We start from the raw sequence: 15309 nt of genomic DNA on the forward strand, positions 1-15309 counted from the left end.
TATGATATTAATTTACAGTTTCATGTTGGATTGAAGATTAATGAACTATGGACATAAAAAAGAATTTAAACATTTGTTTTAATAATTTAATATTACACTCCTATAGAAATATCGCTTGTGCGTATAGAAAGTTCTCAATTTAATGCAAAAAGAACACTAGCTTCATGTGAGAGAGAAACTCTAATAGTTTTTATTTCTTCTGCAAGAGTTCTTAACTCCTCCATTCACTGCAGTTGGTGTTGCTTGTCAATATTTAGCAATTTTCTACAATTGCAACTGCAACCATGTATGAACGTTTGCATTCAAGCACGTGATATTTGTGACAATAAATATTAAAATTAACGAAATAAAAATTTGGTGACTGCAAATATTTTTTTTCTTATCACAATTCTAACAAAGATCAGAAGTAGTTGTTCACACTCTACAAAAACAACCATTAATTATTTGCTATTTTAAAATAATTTTTCTTTCTATAATTTTAGAAAACTGTGCAATTGAGCATTATGTTATTCTCTTTCTGACTATGCGTCGGACAATATAAACATTATATTTACTCTCAATTTATTCCTTAAACTTGTGTATAAAATGCATCAATCACATGAGAGATTCATTGTTAACTGATTCTTTTAATAAAACATGAAAATACTTTCTAGTTTCTTTCAAATTCAGATTTACTTGAGAATTGTTTGAGTTTAAATTTCTTGTTCTGAGTTATTCTGGAATAAATAAAATACTTGACACCCTTCCATTCTCTATCTTTTAGGATCCCATTACTTTCTTGAATACACCTCTCACACTCATCCTTCTTGGGAATTATTTCCCTAACTAAATGCCTCTTGAAAAAGTTCGACACTACTTCTACTTCCTCTCTTGACCACCACTTCTTTTTAGATGGCTTTCTCTTCTTTTTAAAAATGTTTTCTATTTCAGGATGACTTTCGGCAAATGTATGCATATCTGTATGTTCCTCACTTGTTTCAGATAAACGTTCTTCAACGCTATTGCAAATATTGCCTTGTAGTTCCTCAAATCTTTCATTGCTGACCATATCTGTCAAATGAAAAGTGATTTTTATTAATTGTGTACATGTAAGAAAGGTAACAATTTTCTAACTGAAAATTGAATTTAAGATACCATAGGACGGGACGTGTATGATATAAAATCAACGTCAGCGTAATGAATGACTATAAATTATAAACATAATTTCATTGAAATTTCAACACATGTATTCCTGCTCCAAAAATAACAATACGCCCAGGGTTTTTTTTTTTTTTTGTTATTAGCGATAAACCCGAAATGTAACGGAGAGACGCAGCAAGTAGTATATGCACGATTTATAACAAATGTGACTGATTCACGGCTGTAATTTTGTCGCGAATTTTAGCGAAAATTTACCGTTTCTGCGAACATTTTCATTTTTACGATAAAAACGAAAAAATGGCATTTTTTACAAATTTCTTTTTAAGAAATATATTCGATTTGAAGATGTTGGCTGCAAAGGAATGAGAAATCATTTGGAAAGGCACAGTAACCTGAAAGTTTATTATTTTTTATGTTGTTTTATGAATGAAAGTAAATGAGAGACAGATTGTTTTGTACATTCCACTTTTTCTAAAATATAAATATAACTGAGTAAGGCTGATTTTCAGAAGGTGAAATTTATTATTTACTATTTTTAAGCTTATTTTCCCATAAATGTTGCAAACATTAAGCCTTGTATAAATTAATAATTCATTGATTTAGTAACATTATGTATAAGTGCATGGCATTAAAAATTACCACGAAATTTTCACGAAATTACTGCCATATTTTTAACTATAAACACGATATTTCATATATTTTTCACGAAATTCTTGAAAAAATAATACAAAAAAACCAGCCCTAAATATACCCATTCCATGGGTTTATAAATTTATGTGGTAATTTGGAAAATTGTAAATCTTTCTACACTATATGAAAGGAAATATTCATTGAAGAGTACATGAATCGAGGTTTCCTAATCATCCGAAAATGGAACACTGTCGCGTGATTTAGAAGATTCAAAGGAAAAGATGAATTTGAAATTATTAGATATATTGCCTAAAAATAATCTAAATTTTTACCAATGACTTGCAAACCAAAATTATGGGAGTGTGTGCATGTGCATGTATATATATGTCTGATACAGAATAAGAATTTTGAGAAATGGTACTCTGATCATTGTATAAAGTAACGATTATTTGTAAAAACGAAAATCATTTACATATTTGATATCCCTGCATTCAACGTATAATTACTTGATATTTTGTATGTATATATTATAAATAAAAGTTGGTCTCGATTTTCATTTTAAGTAAATTATGCTACAAAGATGATAACCTCCCCCCTCGAAGTCTGAAAATAACAATAACTTTCAATTAATATTGTGAAACAGAGTCATTAACAGAATGAGACCGGTGTCAAACAGGCGAACTATGGATGAGTAGCCTAATCCGATCACGGAAGCCTGCACAGGCTGGGGGGTTCGTCGTACTGACCACACGTGACTCCCACCTCTGCTGAGAGCAAGTGGAAGTATGAACAGCAGTCGGTGAGTTGGGCAAGGCTCTCAAAGTGTTACCTATTGATTGTAACAAAGGAAAGGAATACGTATGATCAACACTCAGGTTTTCAAACATGTGTTCTTGGAATTACATTCGTGTAACGTAAGAATAGAAATAGTTCTTTTTAAGAATAGTGGCTATAGTCATTCGTTCTTTTTATCGTTGCCAAACCTGACTGAATCAATGTAATCAATGAATGTGACATCATCTAACATGTTCCGCGCCCGTGGCGAAATGGTGTACATATCGCGCTATGACGTAAGGGGTTCCAGATTCAAATCCTGGTCAATACATGAGTGTGTGTTTGTCCCGTCATCTATTTCATTCCTTTATCATCGCGATTACCCCAAGTGGCTGCAAAGTGTAGTAAAATAACCAAAATTAGCATCTAGAACTTAAAGGCATGCATAAGTTTTATGTTGTTGAAGGTACGATGATAGTAAAATAATATGGAATTGTGAGTATATTGCGAGTGGAAACTTAGTCCATGCTACAAATATAACATAAGTGAAATATATTATAAATGTGGTATTCATACCTGGGAGTTGAACATCAAGCTCGCTCAGTGATTTGCCCCTGCACTCTTCTAGTCCTCCTCTCTGATCCAATGTAAGGAGTAATTTGCTGACACTGGCGAGCTGCACAGTTGACTCTGGCAATCTGTAATATTCTCTGTGGATCTGAATATCGTGTCCCATATGTCTCGCGATTTGGTCCAGTTCACAGTCCTTCAGATTAAGCAATTGGGACATGGTTGCAATATGTTTCCTTAAACGTGTAGATCTTAATGCAGCTGGGTTCTTTGCTCCACATTCCTGAGAAAACTTTCTTAGGCAATCGTGTGCCCTCACACAACTATCTTGGGTTGAAGGAATGGCAAAGAAATACGGATTACTTTCACGGATGTTTCCAACTGTTCTAGTATGGATTAATATTTGCATGCATTCGTCAATGCCAGGTGTTAGAAATAAAGGAACGCCTCGGCCTCTCTTCCCACGTATTTCTATTCTTATTAAAGACTGACACAATTTCTTTTCCAGATCAGTTAAGCTGTTGAATACATCTTCATTAAATTTATTATTTACCCTGTGCTTAGTGTAAGTTTCTGTTAACAGTCTTTGAACTTCACCAACTCTTCTCCGATTGAATAATATGAGGTACGTTAACACAACCTGACAGAGCGAAGTCCATGTATATTCATCGGGATTGTCTTTCATCTTCTGTGTGAGGTCCTGTTTGGCCTTCTTAAGATACGACTGTAGTTTTAGCAGATCGTCTCTTAGTGGCAGCAAAACATCCGTATTCCATTTCTTTTCCTCCAAAGTTTTCAAGGCATTCCTTGAAATTTCAACATTCCATTCAGATGTCATCAAATGAAGGAAATCATCTGCATTCTCCTTCATTTGTATATCATGAGTTATTATAGCGTCGGCCTTCATTATCTTTGCCGTCTCAGATAGGGAATTGCCAATTTTCAGTGCTAAGGAGGGAGCTTTATATGTATTAGATTCTCCCTGGAAACCACAAAGAATACGTACAGCTTGAATCACACTTTTAAATTTTGCAGGTGAAATACAGTCTCGTAGTGTGATTATTGTATTGTCAAGTTTTCTAATTTCTATCAAAAACCTTCCGAGTTCTCTCATTTTGCTACTGATGGTACTGTGCATATGTTTTAGGTGACCATGGATATTGTGCAGTCGGCTTCCTAATTTGAGAATCAATTCATCATTTCGAACCACTAGAGATACTCTGTCCTGAACCATCCTACCAAGAACATTCTCCTTCAGACCTTCAGTGGCTACTGATGAAATGGGCATCAGTAGCGAAGCGCGTGCTTGGTGGCGATACTTGGAAGGTGGTCCATTTTTCGGAGCAAATTTACAAATTTTCTTGTGTCTCCAGATATTAGATTTTACAAGCAATGTGAAGCAATATTCGCATGGCAAATATTCTGGTGTTGCTAATTGGATATATGGCCTTCTATTAACAATGAGTTTTCCTTTCTTATTTTTCACAACTTCAACATTGTGAGTATAATTTCCACGGTTCCTAAGTAATGTTAAGGCTTCCTTTCGTTCCTTTGAGTTCTTAGGAAATGCAAAAGCTGCCTTGACGTCTAATTCATCTATGTGCTTTCTGTGTAGGTGCCGTGAAAGTTTTATCATTGTATCTCCACAGTAAAAACAATGTTGTCTCTTATTAAATATTCTTTTAGTTCCATTCTTTCTCGTAATATCTACTTCCAACGTGTCACTACTGGAAGACAAAGTGTCTTCTTCATTAATCCTCTTTGATCTATTACAAGTATCGCTATAACTACACTTTTTACTCTCCTTATCAGAATTAACTGACGCCAAGGCTTTATTTTTCTTAGTTGATTCAAGACAATTTTCAATTTCAGTATCAGAATTATCTGTGTCTGGAAGATATTCAGATTCTGAAGGAGTTAAGTCTATTGAAGAATCTTCCTCGACCTCGTTACTTTCCAAGACACGATTGGTTGATTGAACATGTTCTCTTCCTTGCAATTGTAAGTCATCATGAAGGGATGACCCAGCTTCGTTTGTTGTTGTATTTTCCACAGAAAGCACATCCACCACCATGTTTCCTTTCTTATATATAGCTGTTTTTCTAAATTCCGATAATTTTGGAAAGGATGGAGCTGTCTCTCTGCATGTAGATTTCTGATCATTAAAATTAAGTCTCTCTGATTTGCCTGACCTTTGCTTGATTGTTGTACACACTTCTACCTTTTTTCCGTTGTGTTTATTAGTACTGCTCTTCTTAAATTTTCCCACGGACGACGATAAATGTTTTTGTCTCAAAGATCTATTTATTTGTTGAATTTTACTTGTTTTGCGATTTTGTTGCATTCTTTCTACCATCCTTGTTTTATCCTTCTCTATTCTTGATGAAATGTTTCCAATTATATTTTTCTTTGCATATTCTTTGTTTCTATCAGAACACTTTGAGTAGTCTTCCATTTCAAACTGATTATTTGCAATAGGTATACTGTTAGAATTTGATACCTTTATATTTTCTTGCCATTCACACCACTCAGTTTCCCTTGAACATAAAATAATTGCATTTTCCACTCTGTGGTTATTAGCTAAATGTGTTACTTTGCTTTTCTCTGTCAAATCCGGTTGATAATTCGGACGTTTTACCCCATCACACGCAGTTGCTTTACAAGATTGCCTTTGTTGGTAGGAATTTTCATGTTCAGTACTAGATATTTCAGTTTTATCTTGTAAAGGAGAATTGTTCACTGTCTCCACATGTGGCAATTGCATATCTTCCAATTTTCTCTTCTTAGACGTTTGTAATGCCTCTTGAGCATTTCTGTTGATCCATTCTTCTTCTTTATCTTCATTCACAGATGGTACGTTGTTTGCATTGGATGTATATACGTCTGTTTGACATTCACGCCACTCAGTTTCCCTTGAACATGAAATAATTGCATTTTCCACTCTGTGGTTATTATCTAAATGTTTTGCTTTGCTTATCTCTGTCAAATCCGGTTGATAATTCGGACGTTTCACCTCATCACACGCAGTTGCTTTACAAGATTGCCTTTGTTGGTAAGAATTTTCAATTCCATTTACTACATGTTCAGTACTAGATATTTCAGTTCTCTCTTCTACAGGAGAATTGTTCACTGTCTGTGACATTTGTATGTTTTCGAATTTTCTCTTCTTAGATGTTTGCTTCACAGTACTTTCCAATGTCACTTGAGCATGCTGTCTGCTGGCAGAGTCTTCTTCTTCACCGTCATCCAGAGATGGTCCTGTAAAAATATTAACAATTTGTTCACCTTAGAAACTAATGAAATCAACATTTCTTGAGAAATGACTACGTCTTTCTCTTCGTAATTAATATTTCTATGCGATATTGTATAACATTATATATTATGTAAAATAGAAAACAAGCGTAACCAGAGAGGGATACCGGGAGGGTTATATTCCCCAATTTTATCAGATTTCCTTTCCGAAGAGAACTTTGTTAAATACTTAAATCAAGTTGGAGCAGCATTCACAATCTTACCGTGATGTGCTTAATGGGTACTAATCAGAACATGTTATATCCACGGTTAAACTTATAAACAGTCAGACTACTCTATTTGTATCTCTAATAAAGAGATATCGGTTAGTTTGATTGTTAAATAGAACGGATAATGGGCGGATCAATAGAGAACATTTTCACGAAAGAAGTGACTGTTCAACATGGCCTTCAGAACACAAAATTGCACGTATTACATGTTTCAGTAATTCCAGGATCTCAACGGTCAAATATATATTGATTGTTGAGTTTCAATTGTTTGACCCTCCCCTTCCCCCTTATATACGTGGACCTTCATATTATTTATGTCACTTCAGAGTAGTATTGAGTAGGTCTGCCAGTGCATCAAATTCTATTTTCATTTCCAATAATTTTTCTGACTACCATATATTTATCAATCGGTTTCGACTGTTGACTACAAAAATCAAATGGATAGCCCAATCGAGAACGTATATACTACATCAGGTGCGTATTTCCAAGATGTTTCAGTTTTTACCAAGTTTCAAATTTCTAGCTCTAATAATTCCGGTGATATCGTAATGTTAAAAATATATAGATTGTTGACTTTCGATTTATTTGCTACCACAGACAGACGGATATGTCGATTCAGATAACTTATATCGAGATGATCTATTACATTTTATTACGTAGCATTAACAGTTTCTGAGATATCGGCACGTAACGTGACTTCGATTGTCCCTCACGGAAAGACGGTGCTCGGATCGAGATGATCTATGATGCTTTTTGCTGGTATTTCTTAGGTTTATCAACCTATCAAGTTTCGTATTTGGAGCTCTGGTAATTTCTGAGATACGGCTAGTTGACACGGACTGGCAGACAGGCAGGCGGAAGAATACGCAGTGGGAAACTTCTCCTCAGCTTCACTGATTAGTACTCAAAATAAAGCACTGCTTTAAAGTGTAAAATTTGCTTTATGCAGTGACGGCGCCTGGAAAAAAGCTGTGGGTGGAGCCCCTCAGTAGAAAACCCAATTTTCTTTGGGGTTTTCATATTTCCAAAGTGAATTTTTAACCTTAATACAAGTGATATTTAGAAGTATATAAAATGCAATTTCAAGCGTAACCCCCCTCCGTCTTTGCGCCTGCTGCTTCTCTTGTCACTTTTCCCTGGCGTCGTTGTTGATTTTATGCTCCTGTACAAGTAAAATCACAGTTTAACGTATTTGTATGGAGGTCTGAATGGCAATATATTGTAAATGACCGAAAATACTATTATTTTTGCAGTGCTTGCTTTATTATTAACTTCTGTTCTTTCTTGCAAATTCGACTCGGTGGCTCAGTCGGAAGGGTGTCTGGCTGCCACGTAGGAAAGCCGGGATTTATTCCCAGCATGGGTGATTTCAGATGCGAATTTTCTAGCTAACTCCCAGCACGAGTGGCTCTGGGACTCATCCAGTTTCTCCAAGGGGTCTCGGGTTCGATTCCCGGTCGAGGCACATAGTGGTTCGGATCCCACTTTAAACTGTAGGTCCAGTCCCGATTAGCCTTACTGTGCACAAAGTGGACTTAAAACACCAACTCAATCAATCAATCATCCAGTTTCTCATTAATGGGTACCTGCGGGGAATCTGGAATCTGGTGTGATCACATCGCCTCTATTATAGCCTCCCTACAAAGGCCACAGAGGACGATGGTAAGTATGCTCAACTACGTAATTAAGTATAAAGATAAAGGATGTTAGAAAAAGAAGAGTTCTCGGAAACATGAAAAATGCTCCGTAAATCATTCAGAATCAGTGTGAAGAACTGGGAAGGGGGGGGGGGGTACAAGAGTACCTAAGAAAGAAATGTAAAGAAGCAGCCGATGAAATATCCTCGCGTTATTTTGTCTAACATTTTCCACCCACCCTACTAAACCTATTACTGTTACTTTGTCTGTTGGAATGATATGTCTCTCTGAAAACGTTTTGAGAAAATTGTTCAAAATGAGTGAAACATCGTACAATTAAATACGGTTTCGTAAAGGGAGTGGAATACACATTTCTAAACAAGTTAGTGATGATAAGATTATATAAATATGGTTCAGAACAAAATACGAAAAACGTTAACCTCCGAATATTCTAACAAAATTTGTAGAAACTACATACTTCTAGTATAAAATATTATATGGCATATTTTATTCAAACTGTATCGTCAATGTTCAAAATTGCAGTATTTGTACTAGAGGTACTTAAGGAATTAATCCCATACCGTAGCAGCGAACAGCCCCATGTCCCAGAACGAAGTTAATTTTTAACAGGTCTAGTTTTTCGTTTCTCAAAAGCAGCTGACATCCTTGAGATATTATCAATTATGACGTCACGGAAGCCTCTCACTTTTCTCAGTTACACAATTTACATCATGCTCAAACATAAAGCTAAAGCTTTGTGGTGATTCTGAACAACAGCTCATGAACGTGTTTTGATTTGGAGGGTACTAACTTCACCATTCATATAAATAGGTTCAACGTCTGTGGAACACGCATCTGTTCTTCATATCCTCCTCTGTTTTTTTTTTCTGAACCGTTGTACTTCCAACAAACAAACTAAGCCCTATTAACAAAATACGTAGGTGTGATACTTCTGTTTCATATTCTTTTTAATTTCTTCTGTAAACAAGACGTAAACCTAGAGACATTGGAAGGACTCATTCCAAATAGATTTATTGAATTAAATGTAGCACTAAATAACGGATGATCCGTCGTTTTCTTGGCTCTTAATTGCTTCAGTTTCTGCACTAAAGCTGATCGATACTGGCAAAATTAGAATTGGACTTGCAGAACAATTCACGAAACTCTTGCTGTCCGATGTGTAGGCGAATATGTAACTTAGAGGGCTTGTAGTTATTGATGTCGTTCTTTCAATTTGCGATTCACGAAAAGTATAAAAGCTGTGGCCGCTACAAATGCAGCCGTTGTTGAGTCACTTGCTCAACCCTCTTCAACTCTCCTACAACTGAACTACAAGGATGTAAACTCTGATTTTCCAAGTTATATTTTATTCTCTGTATGTAATTACACTAACGTACTACACATAACCTTGCCTCTTCCCTGGCTATCATACGCACGTCCACTATCGCGGTTAACCTAACGGTATAACTGAAAAACGTTAATTAAATCAGGTATCCAAACACATTTTAATGTTATATTCTTTTTAGATCTCGTCTAATTTTTCCAATCTATCCAATTGGAAATGGGCCCAGAACGACCTCTATGGATTCACTTGTTCCGAATTTGTATTGATTCATTTGTATCAAATTTCTAGAACTTCGTACATGAAAGAAAAACATTCAGATAGAAACTCCTTGAACAACAATTCTGCAAATTTTGTCAAAAGAAGAGAATATGATGAACAAATGCGTGCTTTTCAGATGTAGAATTAATTGTCCATATTTCTGGATGATAGTAATAAATATAACTAGTGGCTATTTATTGATCTTATTTTCTTTTTTGGAAAGTTTTGAAATTTGTTATGGAAAAAAACCTTGGAAATACCATTACGGTGTTAAACTTGTTTGGGAGGAAGGTGGGATTATCAGAAAGCTACAGAAGCTATCGCATTTTTTGATGTTAAAGGTTTGGTGCATCATGAATATCTGCATGAAGGACAAAAGATAAACCAAGACGTTTATATTGACGTCCTGAAACGTTTTGCGTCCAGCAATCCGGCCTGATTTGTGCACATCAGGGCAGTGGTTCTTATTGCGCAACAATGCAGGGCCCATACTGCTTTATCAGTCCAGGAATATCTGGCCAATCATCGTATTCCTCCTCTACCACATCACCCATATTAACCCGTACTGTCGCCGTGTGATTTCTTTTGTTTGGCCGTGTGATTGATTGATTAAGTTGGCGTTTTAAGCCCTCTTTATACACATTAAGCTAATCGGGACTGGACCTATAGTTTAAAGTGGAATCCGAACCACTATGTACCTCCACCAGGTATCGAACCCGGGATCCTTTGATTGAAAGGTGACGACGCTACCACTGCGTCATCGGGGAGGCCCGTTCCCAGTGTGAAAACGCCGCTCAAATGGAAGCGTCAAGATGAAGATATTGCAGCAATCCAAACGGCTGTGACAGATGTGCTGAGAAGCATTCCAGATGAAGCTTTCTCTGCTTGCTTCCTTGACCTCCAGAAACGGGAGCGGCTGTGCATAGATAGCCGACAAGATTTGACAAGACCTAGGACCATTAGTCCGTAAGTTGAATCAATTATTTTTTACGAGCTCAGTCCTGGAACTTTTGTGACAAAGGATGTACTACCCATATTATCAACCATCATGTTCATTAGCAATTTGTCGCAATTTGAAGTTAAAAAAAAAAACAATAGACAGAATGCAATATCTGCTGCAGCAACAGCACAATCCCATTCGTTAAAAAGCATGCTATAAAGAAGAAAAAAGAACGACAATAGTGCTTGACAATCCGCCTGTTCTTATATTTGCTAGTGACTGTACAATACTGCAAGCAAGGCAGATGAAAGGTGAAAAGAGCATTTCTTGACATGTGAAACAAAAATGACCGGTTAACATTAAAAAAAAAAAAAATTTTAGAGAAGTATTCTTCGGTGGATAGCGTAGCATTAGAACGCAGACAGGAATATCGAGAGTTTTCTGTTGCGTCTTTGTCAAGGTCAAAAATGAAAGCAATACCCAAGCAGTCAGCTGTTGTTTATAAACGTGAGACATAACCGAGAAAATTATGACAGCTTGAGATTGGTCCCTTCAGGGTTACAAGCACTTGCATTTCATCACAAAACAGCTTTATTTTTCTAAACTCTGTTTCACAAAGGAAGAGCAACGTCTACTGGAAAACATGATACTCTTCTACCCATGTATTCGGTTAAACGTTCGTTAATCAATTTTCCCAATGAGAAACTCCAATATGGACCCAATTCCTTAAAATTACGTATCCAAAAAATAGAATTGCCTTTCTATCTAGTGGAAGAAAATATTCCAATATACCTGTCAACAGGGTTTCAACGTCGAGATTCTAAATTGAAAGCAAATATTTTTAATAATTTGTGACAACCTTTCGCACTCTATGTGCCGAGTTTGTAAGCGTGCTTAAGAAAATTCGTAATGTAATTTTGAAAAGGGCTACTTTTTACAATACTATTAAAACGTTTCAAACATTTCCCTTCTTTTATTTTAATCAGCCAAAATCACATGAACTCCCTCAGCCTTTACGTTAACAAACTGCAGTTTGTACCTGCCTTATCAGCCATATTTCTTCACGGGTTATAATTTAACCTAACAGAGGTAAATCTATGCCTAGGATTTTTAACGCTTTAAAAGTATGAATATAATCAGCATAACCTTTAACTTTGACCAGTAGTTGCCCCCCCCCACCCCCCTTGCCTCCCGCATACACAATTTTGTATTATTCTCATCCTGGTCACGTTTCGACCCCAATTGTCAGGGAACTAAACGAAATTCCTTCTCTGGGTGCAACACCACTCGCTATTTCCATAGCCTCTGCAATAAAACGACAGTCATATGTCAACTTGATTAATAAAATAACCTAGGCCCAGTCGAACAAATGCTATTCAAGGATGACAACTTGATTCCAAACAAGTTTTTTTTCTGTAAATAGTTATAAGGCGCAACTGCAAATAGTCATAAGTTCTGACCCACTGAAAATTATAATTATATTAACCCAGATATGCTCGTGTTATGTGTTATTATTGCTAAAAATTAAAGAATTAATATAAAAACAGTGAAAAGAACAAGACACTTACCTATCTCCAAAATTGTAGCTTTATAGAACTGTCCGTCGATCCAGCGAACATCATGCACTTCACCAACAGACAACTTCTTATTCTTCATCTTAACTCTCGCTGCAGTACATTTGTAAATAACACCATCTTCTTTGAATCGCACTGAAATAGGCTTCATTACCTTGAAGTTCCGTTTATTATTTTGTCTCATGTTTGCAACTTCACCTATCACACACACGGCACGACTGCCCTCTCACCGAAGCAATGGACTCAATAGTGCGCGCAAAATATTTGGCGGTTTAAAAAACCCGCCTTACCTCCCACGAATTACATGTTGCCAACTACATGAACATTTAATACTCGATTTCCACAATTGACAGAGAAGAAAGTTTCTGCTGTGTTAAGACGTCAGTGTTACAACAAGCAAAAATGCATTGTTCACAATATATTTATTATATTTGTTAGTAGTACAAGGTGGCCGCGGTGCCTCAGTCGGTAACGCGTCTGACTACCATGCTAAAGGTCCCGGGTTCGATCCCCGGCCGGTTCAAATCCGGGATGGAAGCGGCCCCGGCACCCACCCAGCGTCGAATAACATGGGTACCTGAGGGAAACCCTGGGGGGTAAAGGCGGTCAGGGGCGTGATGCTGATCACATCACCCCCACTCACGACCGGATCAAGAAAGTGTGGGGCGTTACAATCACACCCCCTATATGCCTTCATGGCATGGTGCTATGCACAGGGGAGCACTTTACCTTTACCTTTTACAAGGATTTCCCGTTGAACACCCGCGCACAGGCTGTCAAGAGTGTCCACAGCGGAGTAACGTGGTTCAACCGCACCATCGAAATTTTTGAACATATACGTAATTTTTTTCAGTTCATATATAAAGAAAAAGATGGGAAAAATATTCAGACGCTAATTTTTCATCAAATGTAGAAGTAAGGTTTCCGTTTGGCAGTGAGCATAGGTATTCGATATGACAATAAAATGTGCATGTATTTGGAGGGAGAGGGGTGAGAAATTGGGAATTCCCTACTATCTACCATTAAAAAATATTTTTTTTCTTTACGAGAGTGAATCCGGAGGATATAGTCAAGGTCCACCGGGTGGGGGGGGGGGGAAGCTGCTGCAGCCCTATTCCCAATTCATTGAGCGAAAAAAAAATCATAATAATTGGGGGACAAGACATAAAATTATGAAAATACACGTACGTGTAGAATTACCCCAAAGGAATATTTTATTTTATTATGTGTTATTCATTTTCTGCTTGATTTTGTACTAAGATTAATTAATATAAGGCCACTGGATCTGCAATAACTGAGTATTCAACTCACTTTTAGGTGTGCGTTGTCGAGTAGATATAGTCATTACTAGTAAACCAAACAAACAATGAAATAAATTAATTTTAACCATTATATCATCATGTAGCCGTATACGTCGGCGACCGTCGTCTTCTTACCACCTTCTTCTCCAAACGAATCATTATATTTCTTAACATTTTACCCTAAAAATTATCACCAATGTAAGTAAGTTGTAATAAAAGTAACTGCACCCCCAATCACCGCCACTAATTAACATAAATTACTGACTGAAATTAAATTGTATGTGTAAAATATACATAAATGTAAATATATATATATATATATATATATATATATATATATATATATATATATATACAAATATAAATATACAAAATATAAATATAACTTTAGATTGACATTCATTTACCCTTGCCCTCCCCCTGGACGTCCATGATGATATGTACAAAGTCTTATATTCCAAGAAAATGGTCATAAAGTGTAAACAATCAGATACACTTAGCAGTCTCTTATTGAACTACGCAAGTAGTGAAATACAAAATAAAATCATCCTTGCCTCTAAAAACACAATTTGTAAACCTTTTCAATGTAACCATTGGAGGTACAAAATACATAGTACATTGTATGCCACTTCAGGACAAAACGCACATTGCACACTGACTTGAATGCAGCTGACATTCTTGGTCCAGTGTGAGCAAGAACAAGTATGCGAAAAATAAACCGTTTATCAACAATGCAAGAAAGAAGAAAAATCAACATAACTCACATTAAGCTATAGGCATTATCAAAAACCACGAACAGACCACTTTAAGAAATAAAAGAAGAAAAAATTCATAACAACAATGCTGACAAAAGAAAAAAAAGGCCGCTGATTTTTATTTTTTATAGAGGCTGCCACCAGTACAGGAAAGTATGTACATCGGCATCTCTTTCAGTGCTTGCCTGTTCCATACAATAATAATGGTTTACTTCAGTACCTAACATTCGGCGCTCAATATGATATGACATAATATGAAACTCGAAGGGTTAGTGTTTTCAGTTGTTCAGTTGATGTAGGGGGTGCGGAAGAAAATTAAGGGGTGCACAAGCACCGCCTCGCGGCCCCCTCTCTGGATTCGAACTACGTATATAAGCTTTTGTAACATAACGAAAAAACGTTTTAATACCCCTCCCCCCCAAAAAAAACTTTAAAAATAACTATTGAACTACTTGTCACAGACAACCTTTGAAATATTAGTCAGTCAGTCTGATACCTGGTGAAAGCACATGGTTGTTCGGATCCCACTTTAAACTGTAGGTCGAGTCCCGATTAGCTTATGTGTGCTTAAAGTACGTTTCTTTGAATTTTGTGACAGTTCCGTCCAAGTAAAACCAAACATAGCAGACGGTGGAGGCACATGACACAGTGGTTCGGATCAAACTTTAAACTTTAGGTCCAGTCCCGATTAGCCATTCTGTGCATAAAGTGGACTTATAACAACAATTCAATTCAATTCAAACATAGCAGAAGCTTAGACTGTTGGAATCCAATCCTAGCCTTTTCCACTATATTATGGCTTAAAAATCCACTATGTCTTAGTGTTATGTCTATGGAGGAGGTAACTGTGATTACATTATGGCG

The 15309-nt window shown here is 36.4% G+C and overlaps 1 protein-coding gene across 1 annotated transcript; it reads right to left on the reverse strand.

Annotated features, from left to right (window-relative positions):
* Positions 1 to 774: 774 nt before the first annotated feature.
* On the reverse strand, positions 775 to 12471 carry LOC145983272 (uncharacterized; the record flags this gene model as incomplete). The annotated part of the gene is made up of 3 exons (XM_083116430.1): positions 12384 to 12471; positions 3121 to 6399; positions 775 to 1050 (listed from the first exon to the last, which is right to left on the reverse strand). Coding segments are annotated over exons 1-3 (3643 nt in total), but the record flags the coding sequence as incomplete, so codon positions are not given.
* Between the last annotated feature and the right edge of the window lie 2838 nt (positions 12472 to 15309).

This window comes from Lepisma saccharinum, unplaced genomic scaffold (assembly GCF_977018435.1).
Source record: "Lepisma saccharinum unplaced genomic scaffold, izLepSacc3.1 HAP1_SCAFFOLD_715, whole genome shotgun sequence".
Classification (NCBI taxonomy): Eukaryota; Metazoa; Arthropoda; class Insecta; order Zygentoma; family Lepismatidae; genus Lepisma; species Lepisma saccharinum.